Source organism: Pipistrellus hanaki (assembly GCF_964339955.1).
Source record: "Pipistrellus hanaki genome assembly, chromosome: 4".
Taxonomy (NCBI): domain Eukaryota; kingdom Metazoa; phylum Chordata; class Mammalia; order Chiroptera; family Vespertilionidae; genus Pipistrellus; species Pipistrellus hanaki.
In genome coordinates, this window is record NC_140506.1 from 94,671,414 (window position 1) to 94,684,611 (window position 13,198).

Consider the following 13,198-nt stretch of genomic DNA (forward strand, 5'->3'; position numbering starts at 1 on the left):
CTGCAGTGAGGGCAGTGTGAGCCCGCAGTGAGGGCAGTGCGTGTCGGCAGTGAGGGCAGCGCCAGCCCGCAGTGAGGGCAGCGCCAGCCCGCAGTGAGGGCAGTGCGTGTCGGCAGTGAGGGCAGCGCCAGCCCGCAGTGAGGGCACAGCCTCCCTGCTTAGAAGCGCAGCAGTGGCAGTGTGCGAGCGCAGTGACCTCGGAGGCCAGCGAGGGGGAGAGGGTCAGGTGGGCACAGCAGCTGGAGGCAAGGACAAGAAGGGGGCGATACCTGTGACACGGTTCAAAGAGATGGAGGAGGGGGGACGGTTATCCTATGGCCAGAGAGGACAGAGAGAGCGTTATTGGGGGAGGGTGGGTGGCGGGCCTGGAGGGCTGAGGAAGGGGCACCAAGGAGAAGGTGTCTGCACCAGGCATGGGGGGGGGAGGGAGGACCGGTGCGCCTCCCTGTGGACAGCGGTCCTGCCGGGACCAGGACAGCCCGTCTGAAAAGGAAGGGGGGCGGGCGCCTTCGCAGCGCGGGGAGGGCTGTGCTCAGGGCCCGGGGCTGACCGCGGGGGGCAGGCCGCTTACCCTCCAGATAGTTCCGAGCAACGAACTTGAGGAGTTCGTCGAGCCCGATGACGGGCAATGAGATCTTGAGGACCATAAGCCACTGGGTCACGTCCAAGGCCCGGAGCTTGAAGATCATCTGAGGGGGGTCGGAGGCATGAGGACATGTGCCCCTGAGCACCAGCACCGCCCGCCTCCCTCCCAGGCTCCGCGGGAATGGGCGGCCCGCGGGGGCTCACCGGCAGAGGGTCCACGTAGAGAATGAGGAAGTGGAGGGACATGGAGAGGCAGATGGAGCCCAGCAGCCAGATGTTCACCCAGGGCGGCATCCGTATCAGGGACTGGTTCTCCGAGAGGCTGCAGCGGAGGCGGAGGCGGGGCAGAGGCAGGGGAGACACAAGAGGGGTGAGGCGAGAGGAGGGGTGAGGCGAGAGGAGGGGTGGGGGGAAGGGCGGGGTGGGCGGGTCCTACCTGTTGAGAGCATTGCACATCTCGATGGTGACCAGCACAGACAAGGCCATGGTCATGGGCTCAGGGGCCTCAAAGATCTCACACTCCACACCCTCAAAGTCAGGATTGTCCTCGGTGCACTGCATGAAGTGAGTCTGCAGGGGAGGGAAGGAACGGGTCCTGCGGAGGCCTGGGGGAGGGCCCCCTTCCGCTTCCCCTCCACCTCCGCCCTCCCTCTCAGCCTCCCTACCAGCTGGCTGTAGGTGACGTGGGGCCCGTCGTCCGCATACAGGAACCACCAGGCGGCCGCTCCCACGGTGGCCGCACCCACATAGCCTGCGGAGGAGATGGGGCTGGGGGTCAGGGCGGGCGACGGGAGGCATCGGGAAGACCGATGGCTGTGATCGGCTGGCGGAGGAAGAGCAGCTGCACCAGGGGGTCCTGGAGACGGGTCCGTTTGGAGGGTTGGAAAGGATTGTGAAGGTCTCATCCTACTCACCCCCAATTGCCATGTAGCGGAAGAAGAGCCAGCCACTGATGAGGGGCTCCTTGGGGCTGCGGGGGGGCCGGTCCATGATGTCCAGGTCCGGCGGGTTGAAGCCCAGGGCGGTGGCCGGGAGCCCGTCCGTCACCAGGTTCACCCACAGCAGCTGCACGGGGATCAGGGCCTCGGGCAGCCCCAGGGCGGCTGTCAGGAAGATGCTGCCAGAAGCAGGCGGTCATGCCGGGCTGCTCCCAGAGCCGCGCCCCCCCCCCCCCCCCCCGCCCCGCCCCGGGCCCTGCCGCTCACCAGACCACCTCGCCCACGTTGGAGGAGATGAGGTAGCGGATGAACTGCTTCATGTTGTTGTAGATGGCCCGGCCCTCCTCCACGGCGGCCACGATGGTGGAGAAGTTGTCGTCGGCCAGCACCATCTCCGAGGCGGTCTTGGCCACGGCGGTGCCGGAGCCCATGGCGATGCCGATCTCGGCCTTCTTCAGAGCAGGGGCGTCGTTGACCCCGTCGCCTGTCTGCGGGGAGAGAGGAGGTGGGACCCGGGCCCTCCCGCCCGCCTCCTGCATGTGGCCAGGCCCTCACTCGGCTCCTCCCCGCCAGGCTCCTGGCTCCTGAAGCAGACGGCCCTGCCAGACTCCGCGGCCCCCCGCAGGCCTGCTGTCTCCTCACCATAGCAGTGATCTCATCGTAAGACTGCAGATACTCCACGATCTTCGACTTGTGGGCCGGCTCCACGCGGGCGAAGCAGCAGGCGCGGCGGCAGGCCTCCCGCTGCTCGTTCAGGGGCAGGTCGTCGAACTCCCGGCCGGTGTAGGCTCGGTCTGTCACCTCCTCGTTCTCCCCGAAGATGCCGATCCGCCGGCAGATGGCAATGGCTGTGCCCTTGTTGTCCCCGGTGATCATGATCACCCGGATTCCGGCGTCCCGGCACAGCTGGATAGAGCCCGTGACCTCCTTTCGGGGAGGGTCCAACATGCCTACCACGCCAACGAATGTCAGGTCCGTCTGGGGAGAGAGCGACAGGGCCGGTGAGGGGCTGGAAAATGGGCCGGGAGAGGACAGCGAGGCAGCCGGGAGCCGGGGAGGGAGGTCGGATGGGGGAGCTGCCTGGGCCCCGTGTCTACCCCTCAGGGGGCAGGAAGCCTTCCTCGTTCACACGTCTGCCTGCAGGCGTGGCAGTGCCAGCCCCGCTGTCAGTTGCAGACCCTGTCTTTCTCTGAAGAGCTGAGCTGGGGTGAGGTGGTGGTTTCTGCTTTCTGAAGGGCCATTCACTTGGTCTACAACTTGGAGCAAATCTGTGTGAACGGCCATGCCAGAGTCCCCTCCATAAAGGGAAGGGAGTGGACTTTGGCGCTGTTCTGAGAGCCAGTCTGCTCGAAAAAAGGAGCCTGTGCCAGAGCGCAGGCCACGTGCTCACGCCAAGAAAGCCGCGACGGAGAGGGTCGCTGCCCCGAGCCTGTGCGCTGACCCTGCTCCGTGTGCTCGTCGCCTTACCACGGCACGCACAGGTGCACGGCCACACGCACAGGGGCACGGCCACACGCACAGCGGCACCGAGGCTCTCTCAGACTCTAACATCCTGTGCTTCTAGGACCCGGGACAAGGCAGGAAAGGACGGGGTGGGGAGGGGCTGAGGCAGAGGACGCTGGGACAGCGGGACTCCATCTGCTCACCTCGTAGTCCATGAATTTGGTAGAGTCCTCCAGGATCATGTCCTCTCGCTTCGGGGGGGTGTCCCGGGTGGCCAGAGCCAGGCAGCGCAGGGTGTCCCGGCCAGTGCCCCACTCCTTGATCACGGTCATGATCTTGTCCTTCATCGGCCCCGTCATGGGCACCCGGGTGGTGCCGACGCGCACGTAGGCGCAGCGGTCGATGACCCCCTCGGGGGCACCCTAGGAGACCAGACCAGCACTCAGAGACGGCTGTCCTCCTCCCGGGCACAGGGAGGGCAGAGAGGGGCGGGCGCAGGCCCAGACAGAGGCGTCCAGGGCACATTCCGATGTCTGACCTTGACAAACATCTTGTTGCCCACGGCTGCCCGGGACTTGGCCGGGGAGCAATAGACGGACATGGACTTTCTGTCCCGGGAGAACTCCAGGGTGAATTCCTTCTTCATCAGCTGGCGGATCACCTGTTGAGAGGAGACGGGAAGCGGGAGGGCAGACATGAGGCGGGAGGAAAAGAGGCCGGCGCTGTGCTACCAGGGAGGAGTCCCAGGCATAAGCAAAAGGCGTGGGGGTCGCACGGCCCCGGGCTGTCAACTGAGCGGCACCCACAGCACACCGACGAGAACCCCACGGCCACGGAGAGCGCAGCAGAAACCAGATGGGCAGAGTGGCCCTGCCCACCAACAGTCAGTGATGATGGCATGTTCTATACTAGGAACGCCCGAGCTGGTGTAACTGCAGAACCGAGTTTTCACTTATGTTTATTTATTTATTTTGAAATATATTTTTATTGATTTCAGAGAGGAAGGGAGAGGGAGAGAGAGAGAGAAACATCAATGATGAGAAAGAATCACTGATCGGCTGCCTCCTGCACGCCCCTCACTGGGGATCGAGCCCGCATCCCAGGCATGTGCCCTTGGCCAGAATCGAACCTGGGGCCCTTCAGTCCACAGGCCAATGGTCTATCCACTGGGCCAAACTGGCTAGGGCGTGTTTATTTTTAACTAGTTTACATTTAAACAAACACGTGTGCTTCTAGAGGCATGTGCTTGGGACAGTGCAGACCTAGTGCCTGGCATGAAATAATAAATGTTCCATAAAAATGAATGAGAGCCTGTCACCAAACGCATCATGGATATTTCTCCGTAAAATAAAATAAAACTAAACTAAAGATAACAATAACAAAATAAAAATAAGTTGATGTTTACCTTATCATTTGTGAATTAAAAAAATATATATATATCGCTGAGACCGGTTTGGCTCAGTGGATAGAGCATCGGCCTGCGGACTGAAAGGTCCCAGTTTCGATTCCCGTCAAGGGCATGTACCTTGGTTGCGGGCACATCCCCGGTAGGGGGTGTGCAAGAGGCAGCTAATCGATGATTCTCTCTCATCGGTGTTTCTAACTCTCTATCTCTCTCCCTTCCTCTCTGTAAAATATCAATAAAATATATTAAAAAAAAAATTAAAAAAAAAATATATATATATATATATATATATATATATATATATATATATAATTTGTAAATGATTAAAATAGATCTAGAGACACAAAAGCATTGAATAGTCCATCTAACCTTAGAGGGAAGGCGGGGGTAAGAGATCAACCAAAGTACTTGTATGCATGCATATAAGCGTAACCCATGGACACAGAGAGTAGGGGGGTGAGGGTATGTGCTGGGGTGGGAATGGCCAGGGAGAGGTCAAGGGGGAAAATGAGACATATGTAATACTTTAAACAATAAATAATTTAAATTTAAAAAAAGAGGTAGCGGTGATGGTTGCACATCATGAATGTATTGGAAGCCCCTGAAATGTACACTTTTAATGGTTAAAATGGTGAATTTTGTTATGTGAATTTACCTCAATAAAACAAAAGCAGAAAATTAAAAAAAATGTCTACTGACATGTATACGAGCATCTCACATCTAAGACTGGGTGCTGTGGGGAGCTAACGCCCAGAGGAATTCAGCGGAGACACTGAGCAGAGTGAGGGAGACAGACCCAGGGGAAGTGAAAGAGTGTGCAGTGGTCACATCTTACAAATCCTAAATCAGGTCTCCAGGTGTAATTAAAGTGAGTGTTTCTGGAGACAAAGGGGTAGTAACTGCCCCAGGTGGTGTCCGTGCCCAGCTCCATCCCTCCCACCAGGGCGGGCGGGAGGAAGTGATCTCAGACCGGGAAGGATGCTGCGGCTCCTGGTCCAGGGGCAGCGGGTCCCCGCCAAAGGCAGCCTGACCAAGAGAAGCTGAGGCGTGGCCACTGGTCTACGCTGGTTGGGGTGCCAGCCTGGGACACAAGGGCCCTCGCAGCCGGACAGGGGGCCTCGGCTTCCTGAAGCTCCTGGGGTCCTGCCTGGCCCGAGTGATGGGGTGAAGAGGGACCCGGGGGAGGGAGCAGCCACTCACCGAGTTGCAGGCGTTGGCCCTCTCCACCTTCGAGAGGCTCCTCACGTCCGTGTTGAACACATTCATCTTCTCCACGAGGGTGGTGAGAGCCGTCTCGGTGGCCTCGCCTACCTTCTCATAAACGCCTTTGGCCTGAGAGGGCAGAGGAGGAAGAGGAAGTAGGTGCCCTGGGCTCCTGGCCCCTGGCTCCCACCAAACCCACCCGCCTCCTGCCTAGAACAGGAAGGAGCAAGCCACTCCCTTCCCCTCACACCGAGGAGAGGACTGGCTACGAGGGCCCCCTTCCCGTGACCCCTGCCTGGTGACCTGTGAGGACGCCGCGCCCGAGCCAGCTGGCGGCGGGGGGAGAGGGCGCTTCGGGAGCGTCAAGGTTACCTCATTGAAGTCCAAAGAGGAGTCATTGCAGAGGGCACAGATGGTGGCCAGCTCCACCAGCCCATCATACTGCCCCGCCCGGACTGGCTTATCGTTCTTCAGGCTGGCGGCCGGCGGGGTGGGGGGAAGGAAGGAAAGAGAAGTGGAGAAGATAGGGAGTGAGATGCAGAGAGAGCCAGGGGACAGCAGCGAGGCACAGGCGGGGGCAGCGGCAACCCACTGGGAGGTCAGGTGGGAAGAGAACAGAGAGAGGCAGACACAGCTGGCGGGAGCCCAGGGAGGCGGGGTGGGGCGTGCGGAGCTGGACGCCGGGGGGACTTACACCTCTCCTTCGGGAGCGTAGGTGGAGCCGGTGATGGAGAACTTGTTGAGCACGCAGGAGTCTCCCTCCACCTTGTCGATGACAAACATCTGTGGGAGAGAGAGAGGTCTGTGCAGACGCCCGCTCCCTGCCCCCGAAGGCACCGAGGGCCCGGCTCAGACTGTCCCTTGGCCAGCCACCTGCACAGACCGAGTGAGCTTCCTGCCGGGCCCCGCCTGGCCTCTTTTCCTCACCCCCCCCCCCCCCCCACTCCCCTGCGATCTTCCCCGGACTGGTCACAGGCTTCCCACAGAAGCGGAGACATGCAATGTCAGTGGAGGGACTGGAGCTACATCCCCCTGTTCACACAGGAGCACAGTAGCTCCAGCCACTGGGCCCAGACCTTCCAGTTAGAAGTTTCGGTTATTCTCCTATGAAATCTCTGGACTCTGAATGTGGGAATGCATTCATTTTTATGAGACAGCAGTGGCTCTGCGGCCGGTGCTGAGGAAGGAGCCGCCCTGCAGTGCTCGGCGGGGAGCACCCACTGAGCCAGAGCAAGTGCGGGGGGCGGGGGGGGACACGGCGTTCGAGACAAAGCCGTCTGTGATCAAGTGAGTTTGGGGAACTCTGGGCTAAACAAAGCGAGATCCACCCTCTCCACAGTCAGCCCCTCCGAGGCCTTCCCAGGCCACGAGGCCTGTGGGCCTCCCCAAGGGGCCACGGGACAGCCCTTCTCTCCCACCCCCACCCGGTCTGACCACAGAGTCCCCACGTCCCAGATCAGTGATTTCTGTTTGATGGACATGCTAGTCCAAGAGCTCTGCTGAGGTCAGGGATTCCTGGCCAGGGGGGTCTGTGAACTTTGATGGTAAAAAAAAAAAAAAAAGCTGAAACCGGTTTGGCTCAGCGGTAGAGCGTCGGTCTGCGGACTGAAAGGTCCCAGGTTCGATTCCGGTCCAGGGCATGTACGTTGGTTGCGGGCATATCCCCGGTAGGGGGTGTGCAAGAAGAGGCAGCTGGTCGATGTTTCTCTCTCATCGATGTTTCTAGCTCTCTATCTCTCTCCCTTCCTCTCTGTGAAAAATCAATAAAATATATTTAAAAAAAAAAATAAGAAGAAGACAAGCCCTGGCCAGTATCTCAGCTGGTTAGAACATCAACCAATGAATGCATAACTACATGGAACAGCAAATCAACCTCTCTCTCTCTCTCTCTCAAACCAATCAACTTAAAAAAATGCTTGTACTTAAAAAAAGAAAAAGAAAAAAAGAAGACATCTTTTGTTTTCTGTCTAACTGACATTTAGCATTTCTTCCCAGTTATGAATGCAGGCAATGAACCACAGCTTTAGCATTGCGGTGGTTCTTAGATCGACTGCCAGACTTGCTCCTCAAACGCATTAATAAAGAAGCAGAAGTGCTACCAAATTGCAAATCTGTTTCTAAAATATTTTGATAACTCTGCTTAAGTCAATGGTTTCTTCTGTGATCTGCACTACTTTTAAAACAGAATCCTAAGTATTTAATTTTAAAATATATGTTTATGATTTCAGAGAGAAAGGGAGAGGGAAAACGAGATAGAAACACCAATGATGGGAGAGAATCATTGATTGGCTGCTTCCTGCACGCACCCTACTGGGGATCGAGCCCACAACCCAGGCATGTGCCCTTGACGGGAATCAAACCTGGGACTCTTCAGGCTACAGGCAGATGCTCTATCCACTGAGCTAAACCAGCTTGGGCCCTAAGTATTTATCTTATACTTTTAAAATATTATACTGAGAGGAAGTACAGACTGCCGAAGAGCCTGAGGCACAGAGAGACAGACAGCCCTGGTTTGGGAAATGCTGCTCGAGATGCGAGTGGCCGGCTCCCAGGGCCCAGCTGTGACGACCATTCTGGAAGGCAGCAGCGGGCCGGACAGACTTGGGTTTGAAACTCAATTCTGCTGCTTATCCTCCTCCTCTGCAAAGCGGGGTGGGTGCGACAGTTGCCTGTCGGGGCTGGGGTGAGGGGACGCAGGGCTATGTCTGCCCAGGGCAGAGGGCCGCTCGGGTCCCCGACAGAGCTCACAGGACGGCTCTCCATCCCCCGCCTGAGCATGTCCTTCAGGGTCCTCAGGGAGGAGCGGTGAGGGAGGAAGGGGCAGCCCTGTCTGCGCAGCCTCGTGCTCCTCTGACCTTGCAGACGGACATCTGGTTGGTGGTGAGGGTGCCCGTCTTGTCGGAACAGATGACGGAGGTGCAGCCCAGGGTCTCCACGGAGGGCAGGCTCCTCACGATGGCGTTTTTCTTGGCCATCCGGCGGGTGCCCAGGGCCAGGCAGGTGGTGATGACGGCGGGCAGGCCTGCGGGGGGCGTCGGAGCGAGGGGTCAGTAACAGAGACCGGAAGGAATGGCCCCGGCGATAGCGGGCCCCACCCCCGGAACCCGTAGATGTCACCTTCTCTGGAAAAGGGGTCCCTGTGGACGAGGTTAGCAGATGGGGGAGAGAGGCGCCATACCTTCTGGGATCGCAGCCACCGCCAGGGCCACGGCGATCTTGAAATAGTAGATGGCGCCGCGGAACCAGGAGCCCCCGTGGACGGGGTCGTTGAAGTGGCCGATGTTGATGAGCCACACGGCCACGCAGATGAGAGAGATGACCTTGGAGAGCTGCTCCCCAAACTCGTCCAGCTTCTGCTGCAGCGGCGTCTTGTCCTGCTCCGTGGCGGCCATCTGGTCTCGGATCTTCCCGATCTCGGTGCTCACGCCGGTCGTGGCCACGATGCCGATGGCCTTGCCCGCTGCGATGTTGGTGCCCTGGAAGGTGCAGACCAGCCAGGAGTCAGGCCAAGGGCTCCGGCTGCGAGGCTCACTTCTTTCCTCTCTCTTTTTGAAGGATAAAAAGAACCTTTCTTTTTAAGGATGGAAATGATGATTTGAAAATGTAAACAGCTAGATTATACAAGATCTTTTTTTTTAATTGATGTCAGAGAGGAAGGAAAAGAGGAGAGATAGAAACATCAGTGATGAAAGAGAACCACTGATTGGCTGCCTCCTGCACGCCCCCTACTGGGGATCCAGCCCACAACCCCGGCATGTGCCCTTGACCCTTCAGTCTGCAGGCTGATGCTCTATCCACTGAGCCAAACCAGCTAGGGCGGGACCCATCTCTCCTCACGCCGCCACGCCCCGCCCAGACCAGCTGCCCGCGTGGCTCACCGAGAAGAGCATGTTCTTCTTGTCCTGGTTGACAGCTCGGGGGTCGGGGACAGGCTCTGTGTGCTTGATGACAGAGACGGACTCGCCTGTGGAAAAGGGGGTTTTCAGATGACACCCCACACGCCCCGGCCCTAGCGCCCCCTGCGTGGCAGCACAGGCCTGGTAAGGACCGAGCAGTGATCCTAAGGAAGTCTGGACTCCGGAGCAGCCACGGGCAGCAGCCGGGGAACTTACTGCCCTCAGAGTAAGAAGACGGGGACCCACACCTCTGCTTCCCCGCGTAAAGCTGCATGTCTCAGGGACACCTAACCGTTCGCTCCTCCGTAAACGGGGAGGGTGCTAGGTCCACACAGGAAAGGTCCTGGTGAAGGAAGTCAGCTGACTGGGTGCCATGCCCTGCCCGGGGGAGGGCAGGCTCCTGGGAGGAAGCCCCGCCTGTGGAGCCCCCCGGCCCCCGCATGGCACCAGGCCTCGCCTCCCGGGAGCCCTCACTGGCTCTTCACCACCACCCGTCCCAGTGGAGACCAGGAGCAGTGTTTTAAGTGCATCTGAACCTTGTCTTGTCCTAGATCCTATGGTTCCTTACTCTCGGGCTTTTTAAAAAAAACACATTTTAGCCGAAACTGGTTTGGCTCAGTGGTAGAGCGTTGGTCTGCGGACTGAAAGGTCCCAGGTTCGATTCCGGTCAAAGGCATGCACGTTGGTTGCGGGCACATCCCTGGTAGGACGTGTGCAAGAGGCAGCTGGTCGATGTTTCTCTCTCATCGATGTTTCTAGCTCTCTATCTCTCTCCCTTTCTCTCTGTAAAAAATCAATAAAATATATTTTAAAAAATAATTTTAAACACTTTAAAAAAATAAAAAATAAATTTAAAAAACACATTTTATTGGTTTTTTACAGAGAGGAAGGGAGAGGAATAGAGTTAGAAACATCAACCAGCTGCCTCTTGCATGCCCCCTACTGGGGATGTGCCTGCAACCAAGCTATATGTCCTTGACCGGAATTGAACTTGGGACCCTTGTGTCCGCAGGCCAATACTCTATCCACTGAGCCAAACCGGTTAGGGCTGCTCTCGGCTTTTGCGGAGACAGGATAGTTCCCTGGGTGAGTGTGTCCGTATGTCTGTGTGGAAGGGACGGATCAACGGCCGCCTGGAGAAGGGACACAAGCATCCCGCCCTCCCCCAGACCCCGTGTTTCCGTTTTGTAGCATGAACAGAGCTGGGCCGCGCGGAGCTGCTGCCACTGCGGGCCAGGCAGGGCCCTCGTGCTGGGTGCCCTCTTCCACCCGGGATCGCATCCCCGTCTGTCCACCCGGCTCCCACTCCCGCCCCCTCCTCCCCCGAGGCACCTCCCCGCCGGCCGCCACACCTGTCAGGATGGACTGGTCCACCCGGAGGGTGGTGGACTTGATGGAGAGGATGCGGATGTCTGCAGGGACCTTGTCCCCCACTGTGGAGAGAGGAGAGTGACGTTAGTTGAGAAAGCATTTTTCTTACTTTCTAAGAAAAGCGCAATTTTTGTCCGACTCCCTCACCTCATCCTTCAGGTCTTGGTGAGGTCACCCGGGCTGGGTGCCCGCCCTGGGCTTGAGTCAGGCCCTCAGCATGTGCCCCTGTAGCCCCAGAATCTCCCTCTTAACACTCACGCCACTGTCCCCCCGTCTCCCCACCGGGCTGTGAGCCCTGTGAGGGGGGCCTGGCAGCTGAATACATGAATGGTGGATGACGGAAGGGAAATGAATGGGAGACAGCATGACAGAGAGGCGGGGAAGGCGAGAAAAGAGCGAAAGGAAGCAGGGCGAGCTGGAGAGACGTGTGTCGGGGAAGAGAGCGGAGTGGAACAGCCAGGCAGGCAGGGAGAGGCAGGAGAAGATACAGAAACTGAGAAAAATCAGTGTCACCCAAGACTGATGATGGATGGAGCAGAAGCAGGAGAGAGAGCATGAGAGGAGGGAAGGCACGGGAGGGGAGAGGAGCGGCAAGGCAGAGGGCACAGTCCACTGGGGAAGGCGCACAGTCCGGCCTGAGCTGTGAAGGCGGGCGGGACGGGTGAGCGCGCTGGGAGATGGCGGGAGAGGAGGGGAGGTCTGCAGGGCGCAGGGGCGGGGGACGGGACGTCACACAGCTGTGGGCTATGAAGTTGTGGGGAAGGCCAGAAGGAAGGGTCAGTCCGGGAAGCCCATCGGGGAGGCTGCGGGCGGACACCCCACTGGACTCGAGGCCTTAGAGGAGGCTGTGTGTCTGCCAGGCCCTCTGCCTGGCCCTGCCTGGGCCCAGGATGGCTCTGGGGACAGGGTCCGACTGCTCTCCTTCCCTTGTTTCTGAGGTCCCTCCTGTGCCAGAGGAAGCTGATGGAGGAGGGACAGGGTTGGCCATGGAGCTGGGCGGGACACGCTGTCACCCAAGTCGAAGCGATATTTATAGACATTCATGGCACGGACTCCAAACTGTCACCATAGCAGGACAGTGATGGGGCACCGGGGTCTTCAGCCTGCCCGCCCTCCCTGCTCCCTCCCTCCAAGTTTCCCACGTGGCAGCGTGGGTGTCTGGGAGGGAAGCCCACTGAGGAAGACTCGCTCCCCCCTGCCAGGGGCCTGGAGACGCGGGGAGGCCTGAGCAGGGCAAATATAAAAACCGCTGAAGGGGGCAGAATCCCAGTAATCTTAGCCGCCCAGCCCCCGCCCCTCCCGCCGGGCATTAAGTGTCCCTCCGCCAGGGGCGGGGCCTCCTTGCGCTCTCCTCCCAGGTCCCGTGTTCTCTGCCGGGGCTGTTTCCCTTACATGGTCGGGGGCTTGAGCCTCTGGCCCCCCTTCCTCCCTTCAACCCTCGCTCCTTCCCCTCTGAGGCCTCAAGGGCACACAGAGGTCAAGATTTCAGGCTGACCAAGCTTGGGGGTGGAAGGAGGGACGCCAGGCCTCGGGAGGGGGTGGAGACGGGCCATTGGCAGGGACTGGGCTCCACCTGTTGCTTGCAAGTCCCGGGTGAGAGGGGGGGAGAGGGTCTGCCTGCGGCCTCAGGGACAGGACTGGCTGTTCCTGTGCGGCTCTCCCAGGGCGGGGGTGCTGGGCGGCAGTGCCCTGGGGTGACCTCCCGAGGAGTCTGGAAGGAGAAGCAAAGGCTCCTCCGTCCCCCCTGGCTCCCTCCGGGACCCCGAATCGGGAAATGACCAGTCCTCGCCCCCAACATGTACATCTGCCTGGCCTCCTGCTCCGGACCACTCAGCCCCGTCACTCACCAGCCACCTCCACAATGTCCCCGGGGACAATGTCCCGAGCCTTGATCCTCTGCACTGACTTCCGGTCAGCCCGGTAGACTTTCCCCATCTCGGGCTCATATTCCTTCAGGGCCTCAATGGCGTTCTCTGCATTACGTTCCTGGGGTTCAGGGCGGACGACAGGAGGGGCATCAGAGGGAGGAAGATGGGGGGGGGCTGCCTGGGGAGGGCCGGGGGGTGGAGTGTAGAGACCGTGGAGCCGGAGCCAGAGGCCTGGGGGCGGTGGGATCTGACAGAGGAGGAGGTCTGGCTGCTGGCCCCGGGAAGGAGACAAACCCCAGTGTGTGTGTGAGGACACTATGGCTGACACCGTGAAGGGGCTTTAGGAAGAAAAGGAAAGAGAATGAAAGAAAACCCGAAAGCAGGGGACAGGAGAGTAGAGGGTAGTAAGGGAAGAGAAAGCAGAACTGAACACTGTTATTTACTGAACTCCTATCTGCCGGGCACAAGCCCGGCACTCTGCACTCATCA

At 59.1% G+C, this 13,198-nt stretch overlaps 1 protein-coding gene across 1 annotated transcript in view; it reads right to left on the minus strand.

Annotated features, from left to right (window-relative positions):
* Positions 1–13,198, minus strand: part of ATP2A1 (ATPase sarcoplasmic/endoplasmic reticulum Ca2+ transporting 1) — a 17,086-nt gene that overhangs the window by 1,097 nt on the left and 2,791 nt on the right. Inside the window, exons 5-22 of the mRNA XM_084882918.1 lie at positions 12,689–12,827; positions 10,823–10,903; positions 9,453–9,538; positions 8,753–9,050; positions 8,430–8,596; positions 6,269–6,357; positions 5,947–6,049; positions 5,572–5,703; positions 3,505–3,627; positions 3,170–3,388; positions 2,166–2,501; positions 1,791–2,011; positions 1,500–1,702; positions 1,251–1,336; positions 1,022–1,155; positions 790–907; positions 572–689; positions 270–312 (exon numbers count right to left, since the gene is read on the minus strand). Coding sequence (XP_084739044.1) covers positions 308–312; positions 572–689; positions 790–907; positions 1,022–1,155; positions 1,251–1,336; positions 1,500–1,702; positions 1,791–2,011; positions 2,166–2,501; positions 3,170–3,388; positions 3,505–3,627; positions 5,572–5,703; positions 5,947–6,049; positions 6,269–6,357; positions 8,430–8,596; positions 8,753–9,050; positions 9,453–9,538; positions 10,823–10,903; positions 12,689–12,827 — 2,658 coding nt within the window. The 3' untranslated portion in view covers positions 270–307. The remainder of the gene's footprint in view (positions 1–269; positions 313–571; positions 690–789; positions 908–1,021; positions 1,156–1,250; positions 1,337–1,499; positions 1,703–1,790; positions 2,012–2,165; positions 2,502–3,169; positions 3,389–3,504; positions 3,628–5,571; positions 5,704–5,946; positions 6,050–6,268; positions 6,358–8,429; positions 8,597–8,752; positions 9,051–9,452; positions 9,539–10,822; positions 10,904–12,688; positions 12,828–13,198) is intronic.